The 19,834-nt window shown below is 40.6% G+C and overlaps 1 protein-coding gene across 4 annotated transcripts; it reads left to right on the top strand.

The window, feature by feature from the left end:
- The first annotated feature begins 5,295 nt into the window (after positions 1–5,295).
- GTF2A1L (general transcription factor IIA subunit 1 like) lies at positions 5,296–18,759 on the top strand. Of its 4 annotated transcripts, none has more exons than XM_069009366.1 (9): positions 5,296–5,473; positions 8,419–8,520; positions 8,814–8,937; positions 10,311–10,366; positions 11,358–11,451; positions 12,637–13,232; positions 14,735–15,007; positions 15,827–15,916; positions 17,789–18,759. In XM_069009366.1, exons 1-9 carry the CDS (start codon positions 5,333–5,335, stop codon positions 17,894–17,896), a joined length of 1,584 nt encoding a protein of 527 aa, XP_068865467.1. In that variant the 5' UTR covers positions 5,296–5,332; the 3' UTR covers positions 17,897–18,759. The 4 variants fall into 4 exon arrangements, with proteins under 4 accessions (XP_068865467.1, XP_068865470.1, XP_068865466.1 ...); XM_069009369.1 differs by lacking the exon at positions 5,296–5,473 and adding an exon at positions 6,514–6,540; XM_069009365.1 differs by lacking the exon at positions 5,296–5,473 and adding an exon at positions 6,761–7,111.
- Positions 18,760–19,834: the final 1,075 nt, after the last annotated feature.

The following is a 19,834-nucleotide window of genomic DNA, read 5'->3' on the forward strand; positions in this document are numbered from 1 at the left end:
CCAGTTCCAATCCCCCTGCCATGGGTAGGGACAATTTTCACTGGACCAGGTTGTGAAAGTCCCAGCCAACCATGAACACTTCCAGGGTTGTGGCATCCACAGCTTCTCTGGGCAACCTATGCCAGTGCCTCACCACCCTCACAGTAAATAATTTTTTCCTAACATCTAATCCAAACCTGCCCTCTTTCAATTTAAAGCCACTCCCCTGTGTCCTATCACTAGTTGCTCTTGTAACAGCTTTTTGTAGCCCTCTTTGGGTACTGGAAGGTGCTGTAAGGTCTCCCTGGAGCTTTTCTCTTTTCCAGGCTGAACAACCCCAGCTCTCTCTGTCTGTCTTCATGGGAGAAGGGCTCCAGCCCTCTGAGCATCTCTGTGGGCACCCTCTGGACTCACTGCAGCAGGTCTGGGTCTGTCTTATGTTGGGGGCCCCAGAGCTGGATGCAGCACTCTGCTTGGGGTCTCACAATGGTTTATGGCAGACCCTTTTCTGCCGTATTTTCATAGCTGTGCTAACCCAAAAAATGCCATGGTTTTTCCTATTGAGTGCTCCCTCTGGTCTCTCTGGGATATTTGAATATAACGCAGCGACAACTGTTTTAAGACTTTCACAAATTTCAAAGCCTGTTCTGTTACTAGGGAAACAGTGAGACCTCTGTGGGGAAATATGGGAATGAGGCAAGAGGTTTATGAGGCAGCAAAGAATGGGTTTAAAGAATAAAATAACCGTGCCACTTGTCCTATGCTTCTGTGTCTGTAGCAAAGCAATCAGCTATTCTGGGAAACACTGGGAAATAAAGTTAACATCCATTTTCACTTCAGTGGTGTGCTATCCTTCAATGAGCACCTGCAAATGGAAAGCAGGTATCTAGCAAAAGTATAGTCCCCTTACAGAGCTTAAACATTTTGCAATGTTTAAAAGTATCAGTGAACAACATGATTCAGGGACATGAACAAGTGAGATGGGAAATTGCTAGAGTATAAGTAACAACATGAAAGCTTTTATTTTTGGGACAGCTTCCTAGTATTTTCAATGCCTTGTATGTGCTATTTTATAGCACTGTTCTTTCCTTAGCAAAAACAACATGTAATTTTTTACAATAACAAGCATAAAATGTTGTAGCTGGTGCTCCCTGCTGAAGTGTCACTAATAAAAATAGAAGAAAAGCACTGGCTCAAAATTCTGCTTTGCCATCCCAACCCTCAGTGGGATTAGGTATTTCTTGTTGTGGGTGGGTACAGTCTAGTATTACTTTGCATTATGATGGCCTTTTTGGTTTGAGAATAACTTTCACTTCCATTCCCAACAATAAAACTCCAAGGGGGAAAAGTCAGAAGTAGGGATGTGCTGGGAGTAGAAGAGATGTGTGAAAAGTGACCAGCAGCAGAGGTAAAAGAGAGGAAGCAGGGAGTGAACAGGGAGCTGGCAGGAGAGGGGAGCAGGCAGAGCGTGTTTGCACAGAGAGTTCTCTCCAAGGAGAACTGATGGATATCCAAGTCAAGTTGAAAAGTTTACCTGGGAAAGGGACTGTAAGAGAAAAGTGGTGGGGAACCCATGCAGAGAAGTGCCTTCAAGGGAAAGTAATGAGAACAAAGTTGGGAATAGCTGCAGGTGGCTGAGTGGGGAAAGGAAGTGAATGATCTCCTGGGGTGGGGAGGCGAGCTGAAGCAGCTGGAGGAGCAGGGGGAGCATGGGCAGAGCCACTGCAGGCACAGCAAGTGGCTGTGAGACTGATGGGGGGGCACAGTGAAGGTTCCTCACCCAAGCAGGGCAGTGCCAGACCATGCAGCAGGACCTGGTTTCATACAGTGCATCCTGCCATTGTGCACCAAGCAGAACTTGCTGGGCCTGGAGCATTCCTGCTTCACATCTGCACTGCTCTGGGCAATGGTGACCTGTCCTCAGGACAATCTTGCTCATGCCAGAGAAATGACAAGGTCATGCTGTAGGGAATGCAATGAAAATATCAACCAAAACCCAGCAGTGAAACAGGGAGGATTTAAAGCAAGAATTTAGGTATTAGCTTGGTGATATCCAGAGCTGAGGTTCCACTGTAACCTTCTTGGACTGCCATCTGGCAAGGGACCTTCATCTGTCATCTGTAACATGGAGCAGATGTTACCATCTAAATGTAAGTAATGGGATTTAGATGAGACTTCATCCGAAATGAAGGGAGCCATCCGCTGCCTGGACAGAAAAGGGAAAAGGCCCTCTCCATGTAAATCCATTACTGAATATCTTTGCTGCTAATGATGTGATTATAATGTCAGAAGGAGAGTGCAGAAAATCTGCTCAGGGTAGGTCTAGACAAAAGCAGAGCTGGGGGCAAAAAAAGAAGAAAAAACCAAAGAAAAATGAAAAGGTGTGTACAGCTGTGTGTTAGGACAATAGGAGCCCCTCCTCATTTTCTCAGAAAAGGAAGCTCAGGAATATGCCCTTTAACAAATATTGGGGTCCTCATATAAATGCATCCCACACCCAACATGGCAAGGAAGGTTAGTCTCCATACATCTGAGTTACTCTTTTGCAGAGTTGAATTGGTTTTAATGAGGCAGTAAGGAGGACAGCCTGCCTCCTAAGCTGTGCTTCAGCCTGTATCTCAAAGTCACTTGCTGGATGATTTTAGTGGTTTCTTGGTGCTGCAAATTCCACTGCTGGTGCAAAGGCCTGATGTGGTCACTCAGCTTTATTCCTCTTGAGATTTTCGAATGCAAAGTTAGGCAGAGCAAACTGGCCTTGACCAAAACACGCTGCTCTGCTTTTATTTACCATCACACTAAAATTGCTGGACTTCTGCAATCGTCTGCTCAAAGATGAACGTCCAGCAGCTAATTCAGATAAGGAAAAATGATGTTTCTGGCATTTATTCTCCCACTGCACCCTGCCTCTGTGGGATTCTGCACCCCTCTAGTAGCTAATCCCTCCCCACCGGAGCCAGGGAGCCCAGAGCAGATGAGTGGCAATTACAGACAGGTGAGGAAGGGATGAGACTTCAGCCACTGATGAAGATGGGTAAAACCAGATGGCAGGGAAAGGACATAGCAAGCCATGAAGGCAAAGACAATGGAAAAAAGAGGAGGGAGCTGGACTATGCCTTTCTGAGGATGCAGGTTGAGAGGCTGGGGTCACTTGGGAAAAAAGGGTGGTATAACCATATGTACGTCATACCCAGGGAAAGAAGGCAGACAGCAAAGAGGGTAAGGGAACAGGGGTTGAGCACTAAGCCTGACACCAGCAGTAGTGTGATAGAAAGGGACAAGAATTATAACAGTGAAACGGCCCCTCCCCACCCCAGGTGGCTGTTATTTCCCTTTGAGGCTTTCTGTCCCAATAAGGCATATGTATCAGGGTGATATTTAGGAGAGGCAAGGCTTGTTTCATCCTTAATTAGGCTTTCTGTTACTACACAAGTCTTTGGGCTTATTGAGGAGCTAGGATACATAGTACTATTCAGTATATTCAATCCACCAGACTGCCATTTTTATACAGCAGTTTGTACAGGTCAGAGCCCTTCATAAACCACCAAATGTCCTGAAAATTTGTCATTAAATTGAATTAAGGGAGAGGTCTTTCTATAGTTCTGATAAAGTGGCTTAAATCAGGTGAAAAAAAGGAGAGGCTCTTGAAGAAACAGGAGTCACACATGATAAATGAAAAAGGAACAAATCACAGGTGCCAGTATTATCTGTCTCAGAACTCCGAGGGAAATGATGGAGCTTGTAACAAAATCACACTGTTCATAAAATTGATTATGAGACTGGAGTGCCATATATCTATGAGTCAACAGCTGAAAACAAAGGGAACATGTTAGAGGATATCTTTAAAATGAAATTACACCTCTGCTCGTGTCATGTTATCTCCACGAGGACTGCCTGAATTCTGCAACCAGTTCCTCCTAAGAATGATTGCCTTTACTTGGAAAGAAAAGGCAAGATGGTATTTGTATAATATGCCTTGAGAAAGAATTTTGCAGTCCTGCAGTTGTGCGGCCGTGTTCCTCTCCAGCAGCAATGCTGAATTTGAACAGGAGAGGGCATTCATGACCAAGCATCTGAGTGTGCTGAGTGTTCCCTGTTTCTTAGAGGGAAGATATTTGAAAACGGTAATTTTTTTTTTTTTAATGATTAATAAAGGCTTATCATCCAAAAATAAATCTTCTCTAGACATCATGTACCAAAAGGAGTATAAATAATTACAAATTAAAACCTGTCTAGTAAACGAATGTTTGAGGTGCCCTTAAGCAGCACTATCCCAAATGCAGACAAAACCCCTGAAAAATCGGGAGGGTTTGAACAGCATGCTAATCTTTTCCGTAGCCTCTTCTCTAAAACTCTTGTGAGCTCTTAAAGAGACTACAGTGGGGACAGCTGGACTGGAAGCTGAACCAAGATTCATGAAACCTTATTGCCCTTCCTGGCTGCCATTTGTGAGCTTGGACAAGATATTTCGTGGGTCTGTGCCTCAGTTTCTTCTCTTAAAAGTGGGATTAAATCTTAAAAACTTCCATAAGCATGAAAATGACTACAGGGTTGTACTTTATACTGCAGGACACAGATAGTAGGTTAAGCTCACCATATCAAAGCTAGCCAGTCAGTATGAGTAATGCTAGTTACAGATATTTGAATATTTCCCCCCTTGTTCAGAAATGACTGAACTTTTTTCTGTGCATACCAGGCTTTCTCACACTGTTCAGCTGACAGTACTTGGATGAAAAGACACCTTCCCTAGGAATTTATAGAATAAATTATATAAGGTGTGCTGCTAGGCTGCAGATGAAAATAGGAGTGTCTTGGTTAGGAGGAAGTGCCCTCTGAAACCTCCCTGTGCAGCTTGGAAAGTCACATTCCCATTCCCAGTTTCTCCTTTATCCCCAGTGATATCTGTGTACTATAAGTAGGTTTATCTGCTGTCCCAGCATGAAGGGAGCTGACACGTTGACCTGATGACAGGCCCTTTGTTATTCACAATACAAAGGGTATAATTTAGAACAGATGGAGGATGCCCACACTGCCTTGTGGGAATGCAAACACAGAGACATGCTGGCCACTCCAAGTGCAGGTAAGGATAATTTGCTTTGGTCTGCAAATTTTCCCGTGGACACAGGCAAAGTCACCTGACCACTGTCTGAGACAGCTGAGTAGTAGCTTTGGTACCAAGCTCCTCAGCTCTCCTTCTTTTTGAAGTTAGGCACACAAACTGTTGTGATTCCAAGGCACTTTGTAATCCCTAGATAAACAAAAAGAGTTAGAAATAATTTATAAATCTTCTTTCTTCCACCTTTCTAGAAGCCCTGTACTGGCAAGGCGATGGCTCTGTGTCAGGTCTGGCTGCCTGATGAGGAAGTGGCGTCCAGCTGCGCAATCCCCATCTGCGACCTTCAGGGCCCAGCAAGATCCTCAAGGCTGCAGCTCCTTCCTGCTATCTTTGCTAACACGACAGGAAAAAACAGTCAGGAGAAGAATAAGGACACTTTTGGTATGCACTATCCCAGGCAGTTTCAAATGAGCACTGTGCTTTAAAAAAAAAAAAAGGTTTATTATTTAAATTATTCTGTAAGCCAAGCAATATGGCTTGCGTTTTCCTCACGATGATGGAGGGCATACAGAACAGCTGAATATGCAACTGCTGTTTAATTCAAGACTTAAGGAGTGTCATGAAACATATTTTCTTGCAGAGAAAAATTACTTCAATAGCAAATTGCATTTGTCTCACTTGTGAAAACGCAGTTTATTAAGGATGTTGCTTCTTCTATTTTGTAGGTGTTAGCCTGGCTATTTAATTAAGGGTCTGACAGCATTTTCATTAAAATATTTTCATTTTTCAGGACGTGTAAGCCTTAAAAATTAAAGCTTAATGGGTGAGTCTCCTTCTCACAAGCCAAACAGCACTGTAATGACAAAGCTACCTAAAAAATGGAAAAGAAAGGAAAAAGAAAGGAAAAAGAGATCATGTTTCTAGGTTCTCAGAACCCTCAGGGCAACACAGATTGAAGGTGCATAAAGACCTAAGTATATATGGGAGTACATATACGAGATTAATGAGCATTTTTCCAGATTAGTAACTGCTAAATTGGTAGATCTCTGTATTAACATATGAACAGATTGCTGCAAATGTAAGCAATAATTGAGTAGTTGTACCAGATTGCTGCTGCTTAACTGCAATGCTTAGCTTCAGCTATCCCCGTTTAGGAGGTAATCACGACTTCAGGGTTTATTAGAGCAAAATGATACGCTTCTGTAGCCAGCTTTCCTCGGTGCATTCCTGCACCACGGGGACAACTGAGGCTCTCCAGATGAATCCTGTGCTCACAAGGTGATGCTTCGGGCTGGAGCTTGGAGCCCAGACTGGGCAGTGGCGGGTCACTCTTAGTTTTAGGGTCTGGGTTTGGCAGAACCCCCAAGGTTTTCGGGTGTGTGGGGGGACAGGAGCCCGGCGGGGCAGGGCCCGGGCGGGGCCGGCTGCGTCCCCCTGGCAACGGCGCCTTAAAGGCGGGCGGGGCTGAGGCGGCGGCCGCCGCTGCCATGGCTCACGGCAGCCCCGTGGTGAGGGGCAGGGCTGGGCTGGCGGGGTCTGGTCGCTCCTCCCTTCGGGACACGGGGATGAGGATGAGGAGGAGGAGCTCGCCTCCCGCGCCCGGCCCGGGGAGGAGCCGCCGCCCGTTCCCTGGCGCGGGAAGCCCAGGGACGACTTCGAAAGCCTTTTTTTTTTTTTTTTTTTTTAATTTTTAAAAATTTTGTTCTGTTGAAAACGAGAGTTTGTGGGCAAAAGTGTTGTGGCAGGGATTGGCAGTGGGTAGCTGCAGGGTGCCAGGGACGCTGTGCCAGCTCGGCAGTGCCAGGGAGCGAGGTGGCGGCCTTTATCCCTTTATCCCTTTATCCCATGGCAAGTTTAGTCCACTGCTGCCTCTCCTTGCCTGGGGCTTCAGGTGCTCCCTCAGAGGACCGAAATCCCACGGGAGCCTTGAAGGCTTTGCTGGAATGGGATGTGGATAAGCCATTCCTGCCGCCCCACTGCACACAGATAGAACCGGAGTTTGACAGTTCCTGCTATGCATGGCCTGGCTCTGGTGAAGGAGTGCCTGTGTGTAAAGGGATTAAGCTGGAGTACAATAATGTCTGTGCTGTAACCATTTTTCTCTAATTTGCAAGCGTGCGGTGTTTGAATTTTACTGTTGCTGTGTGCAGTTTTTATATAGCATAATAAATATTTGTACTCACTGTAGCTTGGCAATCCTGGGGAGATGAATAGGCCCGTTGAAAGATTTACATTCAGATTCTCTTTTGGATTAGCAGTGAAGGCAGAGCATTTGACATATGGGCTGATCAGCAGCTTTTAGTGTAGTGGTACAAGAGGAAAATTTTCCCTCCTCATCTTCCTAGTATCCTGAAAAAGTGCTGGAGGAGTCTTTGGAGGCTGATAACCCCTAATAAGAAATTATACATGAGTATGGTTGTTTTAAAGTAGTTGTGTTGGTTGCTTTTTCCAGAGAATGTAATGTGTTACTTCTTAATATCTTCTTTACTTTGAAAAGAAATTGTTTATCATCTACACTTTAGAACAACTTTGGAGCAGTAAAATATTAATTTGATGTTTAAAAAAATTAAATTATTAATCCAGAGTCTTGTAAGGTTTCCTGAAATATCTCAGCTTCATTTTCCACCTTGTGTAGGCTATTCTGGTGGTAATGATAGTCAAGATTAATAAGCTTTAAATTGCTAAAATCTCATTATCTTACATTTGCATTGGAGTGTAGGAATCTTGAAGCTCATGTGGATCTGCTGTCCACATCGGACTGGAGGATTAGGATTTAATCATTGACATGGGCAGAAGAAGGAATAAAATGTTCTGTTGGAGTCCTATTGTAATATAAGATGGATGATCTGTATTGAGAAAAGTAGTGTTAAAATTTCCACAGCTAGGTTACTATACAGGATCAGACTGTTTCCACAAAGAATAAATAAATAAATCTCTATTATTTTTTTGCTGGTTCCTTACATTCTGCTTCAGATGGAACTGGCACAGTTTATTTCCAATAGCTTGTATTATTGGTTGGCCTCTAAGCTAGGAGCAATGATTCTAGAATGATACAATGTGGCTAGACGTGCTTGTTTGAAAATACAGCTCGGCAGTGGTTTTTGAATGTTTCCAGGATTTTCTTAAGCACTTACTGAATTATTGGTAGCCTAAGAAATAATTTGAGGCTCAAATCCAGTACTTTTTTAGGGATGTAGGTTTAAAAGAATGAGTGGACTTGCAGACCTTTTTATTCGACATTCTGTTTGTTAAACTGATCTGTTCATGCTGTTCAGTTTGTAACAGCAGTTTAGGAAGTGAGATTAGGCTTTGTGCTACCTTTTTAAATGACTTAATGCTCATCTTGACTTGAAAATACCTATTTTTTTTTTTTTTTTGTAATGTAGCCTGAACTATACAAGTCCATTATTGAAGATGTGATTGAAGGTGTGCGGGAACTCTTTGCAGAGGAGGGTGTAGATGAGGAGGTTCTGAAAGACTTGAAGCAGGTTTGTTGGGTTCCCTTGTATTAATAGCAGTTGTGTTTTTTTCTTTTGAGATGATGACCTGTCCATTTCTTTGCCCTCCAAAACATGCAGACTTTTGCACTTAGAGTTACAAGTGTCCTGTGAGTGATGTGTGGGGTGCTGGGAGCTGAAATTAGTTAGTTATTGCTACCCTGTTTGTTGGATAGAATCAGTCAACTTATTCTTGGAAAAGCTGGGAATACCTGATTATCTTTTTTGATGCAGTTTGTTTTTAAAGCTGATATTTGTTGACCTTAGTAATAATCTTCCTGCAGCTTTGGGAAACGAAGGTGACACAGTCTAAAGCAATAGAAGGCTTCTTCAAACATAGCCACTGTTCTCCACAGTTCAGCCTGCAGCTGCCACACAGTTCTCACAGCGTTTTGCAGACTTCAGCAGGTCAGATGTTGTTGGACACAATGGATGCAATTTAAGAATTTCTCAGTGATTTGGGGATATTTTTGGAAGACTTGAAATAATCTTGGTTTGTGATGTGCTTATGTATGTATCTAGTTTGATGTGGAACAGTAATTATTTGTAAGCAGAATTTGAAAAATGAATGCTGAATTAAACTCTGATAAACTAATAGAATTCTGTCTACGTGCTCTTGATCAGCTGCTCGTTTCCAGTAGCAAAACATGCAGAGAATTTAGGCTTCTTGTCTGCAGTCCAATAGTGTAGCCCTTCAGTTGCAGATTTACCTGCAGGGTTAAGCTCCTGCTTCCCCTTTTGATGGCTGTCCTGATGTGTGCAGAGGTTGTATGGCTCGTTTGTGCCATGCAGCTCTGCTGTCAGGTTGGGGTTTAATCTGGTTCTCAAATTGTTAGAATGTAATCCCTTGCTCAGACAGAAGAGAGGAAGCTTTTTAGTTTTTCTTTCAGTTAGTTTTTCTAAAAGCAGCGTTCCTGTTGCAGAGAAGTACTTGACTTTCACACAGCCCCTGACATCAGGACCTGCTCTTCTCAATCAAGTCCAGCTGACCACTGTGGTATTGTTGTGGTAGAGTGTAGTGCTCAGCTGAGACTTATCCCAAAGTGAGAGGCTGTTAGGACCTTTGCCCATAAAGGACAAAATCCATATGAGATGATTTAATGAAAATCTGTGCTGTAGTGTATTTCAAGCTTGGGCAGGCATTCTTTGTCTGTGGGGTTTTAAATTTTTTTTTTCATTCCTTTTTTGTGTTTGTTTGTTTTTTTGGTTTTTTTTTTTACAGTCTTCATAGTTAAATGAACTGTTTTTGGAGGCAGGTGTTTTATTTGTTCCATGTAACTAAAGGGAATAAACTTTTGTGTTTGCAGGCTATTGGAGGTTTTATATTTAATGAGCATTACTTTCTTACCCTTAAGTTTTTAAAGGGCAATACCAAGGCAAAGTAATCTGTTGAGGCGAGTAAATCTATCTGTTTTTAAAAAGGGGATTTGAATTGCCCTGTGGCTAGAGATTTTCAAAGAAGTTAGGGCTACCTAAATTGTTTGCTTCCAAAGGCCCAGGAAAGTTTTCCCTTTGCCCTTTTCTCTCCCATGGAAGTCAATATTGAGTGCTTATCCTAGTGTTCCTACTTTTAGCACCAGTGGATTTCCTCTGCTGCAAAAAAGTGCTTGCATGTTTTCCTCAAGTTGACAAGGCAATACTCGTGCTCACTAATGAGTATGACCTGAAGTTAGATTGCTTTACTTTCACCCATGTTTGTTTCAATTGCTGTTAATTATTGAAAGATAACTGTACCCCAGAAATTAATGTCTTTTGTAAAGTGTTTTTTTTTTTTTTTATAGCTTCTTTTGTCATCCAAACTGGAAGAGGTTTTCAGCATTTCTCAGCAGCAAAACTGGTATGTAACTGTAGTGATATTTTTACTTCGATTTTGATTATGTTGAACTCCTAAATTTTTAAAATTGTTTGCCAGTTATTAATAAACTTCAAGAGGGAGAGTTGTAACGCTGCTTCTTCTGTTGGAGCAGTGAAAAAGGATGGAATGTACCAGCTGGTTCTGCAAGAAGTGAAGCCAGAAGCATGTTGGAAGACACAGCTGCATGTGTTTAGCCCATAGGATAAAAGTGTAGTGGAAATGCACACCTACATATACTTTTTTATAAAAGAAAAATATTACTGGTTGTTAAAATAGTGCATGGCTGAGAAATACTACCACTAGTGAAGCTGGGAGCAGCTTTGTCTTTGAGGTATAGAAATCATCCAGAAGGAAAATGAATGTTTTTGTAGTTGACAAGTTCTGAAGTCTGGGCATGGCAAAATTTCTTTGGGGAGCAGCCACTAATTGCCAGAGCTTGATGAACTTACTGAGTGCCTCTTGAGCCTCAAGCTAACTAGCTTGTCAAGTTGAAATATAATATTGGGAAGGTGTTTGTGCAATATGTGAGTTTCCTGATTTAAACTTTGGATTTCCTCAGAACAGCTAGTTTGAAAGGGAGCTGTAAATCCAACTCTTTGTTTCCCAGGAGGAAAAGAGAATATGAATTGACTTCATAGGCCTAGGCAAGAAGTCTGTGCTGTGTGGAGTAATGCATAAACTTAGGTAAAAGTGACTGAGTAGAAAAATACCCTTCTGGATGGTGGGTGCATTGAGGGGATATGGAAAATGTTGCCTTAGCAAAAAGGGAGTCTGATAGTTGGAAAGTAGGAAACGCTTGGGGCAAGTCGTTACTCTGTCAGTGCAGAATACTCTGCATCTGTCTAAATCTCAAAAGCATGATGCAGCTTTCCAGTGAAGATGACCACAGAGAGGCCCTCTGTGTTTCACATGGATATTCCAGGTGTGACACTCAGTGCCCTGTTCCTGCCTAAACCCAGCTCTTGTGTTCCAGGGGCCCCCACGAGTGGGTGTCACTCTTGCTCTCCCTTCGTGTGTTGCTTATCCTTTACAGATGCCAGCTGGAGTGATGCTGCAGCCAGCACCAGGTAAGGGTAAGGAGGAGATGTCAAGTCTTACAGTGGTCTGGGGATGTTGAAAGGCAGTCCCAGGGACAGCTGATGACATAGATGAAAAGTTGAAGTGAGTAGAGCCAGTTACCCTCCTCTTCCTTTGTACTTTGTGTTTGCAGTGGCTGCGTGGGGGAAGAAACTGCACTGATTAGTTGGTGTGTCAGTTTTACAACTTGTTGCAAGTGTTTTCCTTTGTCAGCCCAGACACAGGTATCTCCTTCTCCCTGTTTCTCTGGGACAATCTTCTATGTTTTAAGAAACCTAAAGGCACTCTGGTGCTTCAGAGACAAATTGATTTCTTATTAAAATAAAATCCAACTATCCGTTAACCTTTTTGATCCCATTCTTTTGCTGGTAAAACTGCCTGCACTGCTTGTACAAAAATGTGTTTGTACTGCTTAGGTGTAATCAGTAGAAGGCTTAGTTCAATCCTTGACTCTTCCCTCTTCAGTCATTGATTCTTCCCTCAAACAGCTGTTCTTTGGTGAAAACTGATGTCTCTAGTTATCTGTTTCAGGTGTTATTCCTGATGTTATGAGACCTATAGACTGGTACCAGTGACTCTGTGTGAGCATGTGTGTGGGGAGAAGAAGAATCAAATGAAATTTGGAACTTGGCTCTGGCATCTCAGTTCTAACCCTGATAATAATAACTTTAAGCATTCAGTCTTTAGAGTGGCTCTCTTAAGAAAAGATATATAAATTAGGAATTGTTTGGGTTTTTTTAACTAAAATAGGCAGTTTTTTTACAGAGAATACTTAAAGGTCCATGAAGGAATGAGCTCTCCCTGCAGCTATGGACTAGCTTCATCTTGTATTCCTTAGTTTCTGAAATGACATGGAAAAATTTCAAACCAGGATATTTATTTATTTATTAATTTTAAATCCAGTATGTAGTTAAATTATTGAACTTACTATCAGAGGGTACTGTGTAGGCCAAACCAAAAAAGAGGTATTAAACATGATGGACTGGATGGAAGCCATGATTCAAAAAACTTCTGAATACCTGGAATTGTGCCTGAGGAAAGTTTTGCTTTGTAAACGTGCTTTTTCTCATAGTTTGCCTGAGTGTTTGCTATTGATTTTAGTGGGGACAGGTCAGTGGCCTGGCTGAACCTGTAGTTTCACCTGCTGAAGCAGTTTTTAACTCTTCTCTCTGCAGGCCAGTTTTACAAGGTGAATGTGCCTGTTGTGGTTACACAGGCCTCAGGAGATGGAAGCCTTCTCCACTACCCCGTGCAGCAGGTGTTTCATCCCCTTGGACAAGCTTCAGTTCTGCAGGCCAGCATTGCCAGTGTTGCACAGGTGAATGCATCTGCTGCCCATGCAGCTGGTGAAACACTGCAGCCCCAGGAGACTGCTGTCCAACAGGCTGTGCTGTGTAAACCAAGCTTTGTGGAAAAGCAACACCTGGAGAACTCTGCTACCTTGGTCCAGCAGCCTTCTGCAAGTCTGCAGGAATTTGAAGTTAATGCAGTGTTGAATCAGTGTAGTGAATTCACAGAAAAATCCCAGCATGACAACCTTCACACAGCTGTGTTTACTCCAGAATGCTCTGAAGGAGTTTTTGTTGATGAATCCTTGGCAAGCAGCTCAAGCAGTGTCCTGCTGGATGTGGAGGGGCAGCTGGACATGGAGCATCCAGATCTGCTGCAGCAGCAGGTGCCTGATGATATCATTGACCTGATTATTGCAGGGGAAAGTTTGGATGAAAATGCATTTCTAAGGGATCAGGGCAGCATTGCTTCCTCTGACAAGGTAAGGCCTTTTGTTTCTCAGCTAATGAAAGTACATCTGTTAGAGGTGGTGGTTTGAACACATCTCTAAGTGACAACTAGCACCTCTAAATGAGAAGAATAAGAATTATTTTATGGTTCATTCTTAAGCTTGTTTAATATAGCAGTAGCTGACTGCTTGTTTTGATATTGAGAATTTGGCAAAACTACTGCTAACATACTGTGATGAGAATATAAATTTAAAAATACTGAAAGTGTAATAGATAAAATGTATTAGACTTATTGATTATTTTTGAGAATCATAGGGATTTTTTGTGATTAAGCAGACAGGAAAGACTCCTTGTGAACTTCCATATCATTCTGACACTGACCTGCATATGGATACTGGTCAGTTGTGGGCAAAGTGCTTTTGCAGGATCAGCTGGGATTAATTTTAAGTTGTAATGTGCAAAGAGCATTAAAGTTGTATTGAGAATGCATTCAGGATGAAAAGTCAAATTTGATAAGTGAAAAATCTCCTTGAAGAAAATGTGTTTTCTTGGGGGAAAAGTCCTGGACAAACTAGAACCTGGACAAAGCTAGAGCTGTGTGGGAAACTTGTATGATTTTAATTAACAAGCCGCTTTCCTGACCTCATCTAATTTTAGTTCCAGAAATTATTTGCAGATGTTTGAAGTTCAGGCTGGCTTGCTGACTTTGAGTTGTAGTGCTCATATGTGATTGAGGCAAATTTATTAAATGCAAATTTAATGACAGTAATGGCAAATGTCTGTAAATAGAAAGCATGTTATGTTGCTCATCTGAACTCTGATGGCAGCATGATGAGGACTGTCTGAGTGAGAATGGAAGGTCAAAACAAAGTGTTATTTTCTTGAACTAGAAAGTGTATGTGGATGGGAATTAAGTGCTACAATAAAGATTTAATGAGAAACTGAAGATGGCTGAAACCCTAAAGCCCTTTTACGCTCCTGTGAATACACTGTTTAGGAATTCTAGCACTTTTATGAACAGTAACTTGAAGTACTGAAATATTTACTGTCTCTCCCAGCTTTTTATATCTTATTTAAACAAAGCATTTTGAATGAGTTGAGGGAGAGGGATCAGTTCATCTTAACTTTTATTTCAAAAATGAAAAGTCATATTTTTGGGGGTAGAGGAGTAGCTTGTTTCTTTTTTTTATGGGAGGTTTTTTTACAATAGAAATTCTAAAGGCCCACTTGATTGCTTTTGTTTTAGAGTTCTTTGAGTACAAGGGTGTTTGGAGAAAAGTCTAAGAATTTTTTTTTTCTGTATTGCTGAGGAATATTTGACCTGGGTTCCATCTAAGTTAGGTGCAACACAATGTTTGCAAATGTACTCGGGGCTTACAAGTAGGACCTGAAGCTCTCATTTTAGTGCCCCAGACTTGTTGGTTTATTAAACAAAAATCTCAGGCTTTGTGCTGAACATGGCTTCCATTATGGTGTTAATTCACAAGCTGTCCCTGGTCTCTGTCATTCCTGTCACATGGAACCCATGGAGCAGACAGGATCTGATCTACTGTTGGAGAAGGATCTCTGCAGTGACATTGAAGGCATAAGTCAGCTCGATGGCACTGGGGATGTTTCTTCCAAGGAAGAAATACCACATACAAAAGATAAAGAAGAGAATGAATTCATTGGTTTTATTGATTCAGAGGATCTAAGAGTTCTGGATGATGAGGAAGACTATGATGAAGAATGTGACAGTTCTTCAAATGTGGAGTCCAGCTGCAGTGATGGGGACAATGAAGACCTCCAAATAGATATAGTTGAGGAGGTAATTTACTTTTAAGCCTTTAGCAGCACATAGCAACATTAGATCTCTCCTGACTGTTGAATTGTTGGACCTAGAACACTTCCTGGTTAGTTTAATTCAGAGCATGGAGAGTGAAGTTACAAACCTCTGGAGATGGGAGGTACTGCAGGGAAATTACTCAAAAGCTCATTATGAGGAGTGTGGACAAATGAAAGAACTGTTGGAAAGTAATTTGTTTATTGGATGAATTAAAATAATGATCAGAATTAAAGTTTTATTGTAAAATCCTGGCCTTAGTGGAATGGAATTCTGCTTTTTACTTAAGATATTATTTAAAGATTTAAATTTAAATAAGATTTATTTAAATAAGATTAGGATAAAAATCTAGGTTTTCTTTCCTTCTGAAGGACCACAAGGAATTAGACAGAAATGTGATACAAGAACCTTGTTCTCTGTCTAATCCCCTGTGTTTCCTAGGTTTTCCTTTTTCTTAAAGATATGCAGTTTTGTATTCTATGGGTTTGTTCACAAGAGAATCAACTCATAGTGTTTGGACTTCATATAAATAAATACAAGTTGATCAGTATTTCATTTACTGGGATCTGCTTTATCAGTTAGCAGTCTTACTTTTTTTGACCTGTGTTTTTGTTTAGGGTGTTTTGGGTTTTGAGAATGCAAACATGTAAAAGGTACTTGTAAATGAGGTTGGTGCAATGTGGTCTTCACAACCTCTAGGTCTTGATTTTTGCAATGGTGATTTTATTGTTCTGGGTATGTTTAATTCCAAGTACATTCAGTGCCATTCTGAAAGAGTGTATAAAACAGAATTTTAATCTCTAGGACCCCTTAAACTCTGGTGATGATGTCAGTGAACAGGACATTGCAGACTTGTTTGACACCGACAATGTGATCGTTTGTCAGTATGAAAAGGTACAATAATATACTTTTGTCTTTGTTCTTTAATCATACTAAATCTTTTCAGCAAATCCGTGCTGGCTCTACTGTCAGTGCCTTTTAAAGAAACTCTAATGCTGTAATAGAGTCTTTAAATTATATGTTTAGCTGACAGTAGTCTGAAGAATTTCCTGCTGTTTTCTGAAAAGAGGATAATCATAATGGCCTATTAAAGGAAAAGGGAACAACAAGTCTTGCAAAATTATGTTTTGTAAAGGTGCAAAAGCTTGTCTATTTCCTTAACTCTTAAGTAAGATCAACATCTCCATGGATGTATGTAGGCATGTCCAACCATGAATTAAGGCTTTTAAAATTGATAACAGAAAGAGGAGTGTGTGTACTTTCTTTTACTTTTTTTTTGTCTTTGTAGTGCTTACTGAGAGATTTTGCAACCAGAATTTTGTTGTGTCTGAAAAACAAAGTAGTTGTTAAGTGCCATTTTGTCCTCCTTCGTTTTAATGTTTAAAATTCAACTCATTTTGAACTCCTGAAGATCAAATTAAGTCCTTTTAGCAATGGTATGGTTTTGGATGCTTATATGTCATAATTTAAAAGATTAAAAAAGTGCATATTTTATTTTAAAGCAAATATGGAAAAACATGGCTGTAGTTTGTTTAAGACTGTGCCTTGATTTTTTTTTTTTTTTTTTAATATTCTTTCAAAAGTGACTAGTGATAACTTTTTGTGTGTCTAACAAGGCCTGCCTTAATGGTTGTCTGTGGTCCAGGAAACAGGTGCTAAGAAAATTGTCTTTATAAACCTGTGAAAGATGAGTGTTCCTGAAACCAGTTATTTTGGGAAGTTATAGGGATATGTGTAGAAAATGCCTCTGAAATGAAGCCATTGGTGTCTGTATTGTATAGAAAGGTACCCCAAGTTTTGAAGCTTCAGAACTCAGATGTTACAGATGCTATAGGTAGTGCATACTGTTATCTAGAGCAAGTTTTGCCTGAAATAAGCTGAAAAATTGCTTGAAAATCTGAAAGAAACTACTAGGAAGGTCAGCATTGGACATGTCTTGTAGGAAATTTAATATCAGATGTAATTAGAAATTGATAGTTACAGAGGCTGTGGAAAGATGTTGGTAACTTTCCCCTTTCCAATACAGATTTAATAAAACATGTAGGCCCCATAGAAAGTAGGTAAAAACAGTTATCTCTTAAATTACCTTTAAGACAATATTGTTGGTAAAATTGCTGTCCTGTTTCTCTTCTTTCTGGAACTGAAAACAGACTGATGCTGAAAATACAAGGAGTTTTCTAGAGATATTTAAAATTCCTCCTTTTAGTATCAAACAAAACTTTTCAGCAGTATGGATCTTTTTGCAGGCCTTTAAAAAGAAACAGAATATGCAAATTCTTTCTTACTTCTTTTTTAATGGCAGTATTTGCTTTTAAGACAAGTTTTTGTGCTTTTAGCCTGTTCCTAACACTTCTAGGCATGCAGCATTGCTTTGCCATGTGAAAAGGAAAACATTGCATTTCAGTTAAGCTACACTGGTTTGCAAGATGTGCTGTGTTTTGGGATTGCCCCATTACTGTTGTCTTGCCTTGCTGGTGTTGAGCTGTATAGATAACAATTTTTGGGGGACAAAGTTGTGGGAGAGGAGAGTGGGACAGGATGGGATAAGATTCAGGAGGTTTCTGTCTTGAGAGGGCAGGGAGTTCTTTATAAACAATTGAAATATACTGCTTTCATTGAATATTTTGGACTGTAAGGATTTTAAAATCAAAACCAGGTGTGTAAAACAGGTTGTGCTGAAGTCTTAATTTTTTTTTTTTATGTTTAAGAAAAATGGTGTAATGTATATTTGTGGTGGCATTGATTTTGATTATTATTTTTCATCAGATACATCGAACTAAGAACAAATGGAAGTTCTACTTAAAAGATGGAGTGATGTCCATTGGGGGTAAAGACCATGTATTTGCAAAAGCCACTGGAGATGCAGAGTGGTGAAATCTCACTCCAGTATGTCCTTGAAGACTGTGGCATTATTTCCTTATAAAACTTCTGTGAAATAACTGGACTTTCTATTGTTGTTTCATAAAAAAATCTCCCCAAAACCCCCCAAAACAACAAAGCTGTGGCAAAAAGTATGCAAAATCGGTGTTGTTAATTTGTGTTGTTTATCTGTTTAGTTTGCAAATGAAACAACTGTATTGTTAGCTCCTCAGCTGTCTTTGCTGTTTTTTTCTGATTATTTCATTATTTTTCCAACCAAGAAACATCATTGGAATGAATAGCTTTAAAGCTTGAAATGTTGTGTCTCTTTGTAATTCAAGACAGTAAAGAAATAGTAATTAATAAAGAAATACTTAGTGATTATAATCAAATAAATTTTAGTTCTGTTGGTTTTCTTTTCAATTCTTAAAAGCTGAGGTATGACTTGAAATATAAATTTATACTGTTGTGTAATTCTTTTCAAAGACTGTTGAGTTAAAAAAAAAAAAGCAATATCTGTGCAAGTCTGAAACCTGTGGCTATTTCAGCTGCACAGTTCTCTCTTTTTTTGGTTGCTTTGTGTTTTTTTTGACTTCAGTTTAAAGACATGCACTCCAGATGCAAGTAAGGGAAATGCCTGGGAAGGATCCTGGAGCTCTCAATATATGAGAATTATTATTGTTTATTCTACAGTAGCTGTGTCTACTGAGATGCAATGAGTAGTGCAATGTAACATTAAAATGTGATTTATTTTCACTGTCAATGCAAAGTCATTTAAGTTTGCTACTGTACATTTCCACTTCATTGTAGGACTACAGACCAGTAAGCTGTGAATGATACAAATTGTGCATAATAATAAAAGTGTCATCTCATTTACATTCCTAGCACAGAGTTGTTTTTGTGTTCCCTCAATATAAACTTTGCTTAGAGAAACATGTACAAGCCATGTATGTGGCAGTAGCTCACCCTGCCATGAGAACTGCATTCCTTCCAGCCCTCAGCATCAAGTTTTTATTAGGTCTTCTAGAAATAAGAGGTCCAAAAGAAGTTTTGGGCCCTTGTCCTTCAGAGCTGCAACTTTTCCCTGGTTGGTTCCTGTTCCTTGTAGGGCAATTTGGACAACTCCATACTAAAGCTGCAGCCAGGCTGCCTCCGAACAGGATAATCCTGCTGGAAGGGCAGTGCTACACTAAGGCATCCCTCCCTCCTGGCTGCTGCTCCCATGTCTGTTGGAATGAAACACTGTGAGGCATTTTGGTTATCTCTAATCCCTGAGAGGAGGCAGAGGCTGGGAGAAGGGAAAGAAAAGAAAGGGAAGAGTTGGAGAGAATAAATATATGGAAGAAATGAGGGGAAAAACCCCAGCTCTTGTTCATAATGGTGCAAACCCTTGTGCTAATGGCATAAGGCAGGAAGTAGGTTTTGAACAATTACTGAGTTTATTGCATGCTTTTTTTGATGTATCTGCTACTCTCCAGTATCAAAGACAGGACACTGAACTAGAGCACTTGAACCAAATGTGCCATTTCTTCTGTCTTTTATAGATGCTGCTGCTGAAATGTGCAGAATTGTGTATTCATAGACAGTTAAAATATTCCAGTGTATGATTTCTTTTCCCCCATTCAAATGACTTGTAGCTGCACTGATGTTACACTTCAGACCCATCAATGCACAAGAAATGCAGCTCTTACCACATGATAGATGCTTTTAGAATTCAATAGTCTCTCACAGGCTCTGAGGTGCTCATGCTCTGTAAATGTGTACATTATGAACTGTGGGACCATTTCCAATGTCAGGAAAGACTGGAAGCAGAGGTAGTGTGGCACAGGAATCCATGGGACAGGACTAGATGAGCCATTCACTAAACACCACACAGGCTCTGAGTGGTGCTTCTGAATTTGATCTGTTTTTCCTGGTCACTGTAAAATAAAGAAGCTAAAGAGCACTTCATTT

Source organism: Aphelocoma coerulescens, chromosome 3 (genome assembly GCF_041296385.1).
Source record: "Aphelocoma coerulescens isolate FSJ_1873_10779 chromosome 3, UR_Acoe_1.0, whole genome shotgun sequence".
Taxonomy (NCBI): domain Eukaryota; kingdom Metazoa; phylum Chordata; class Aves; order Passeriformes; family Corvidae; genus Aphelocoma; species Aphelocoma coerulescens.

Coding starts and splice junctions, on each gene's coding strand:
- GTF2A1L (XM_069009365.1), top strand. CDS start 6,878: ATGGCAAGTTTAGTCCACTGCTGCCTCTCCTTGCCTGGGGCTTCAGGT. Junction 8,938..10,310: donor CGTTTTGCAGACTTCAGCAG/GTCAGATGTTGT, acceptor TTTTTTTTATAG/CTTCTTTTGTCATCCAAACT. Junction 15,917..17,788: donor TCGTTTGTCAGTATGAAAAG/GTACAATAATAT, acceptor ATTTTTCATCAG/ATACATCGAACTAAGAACAA.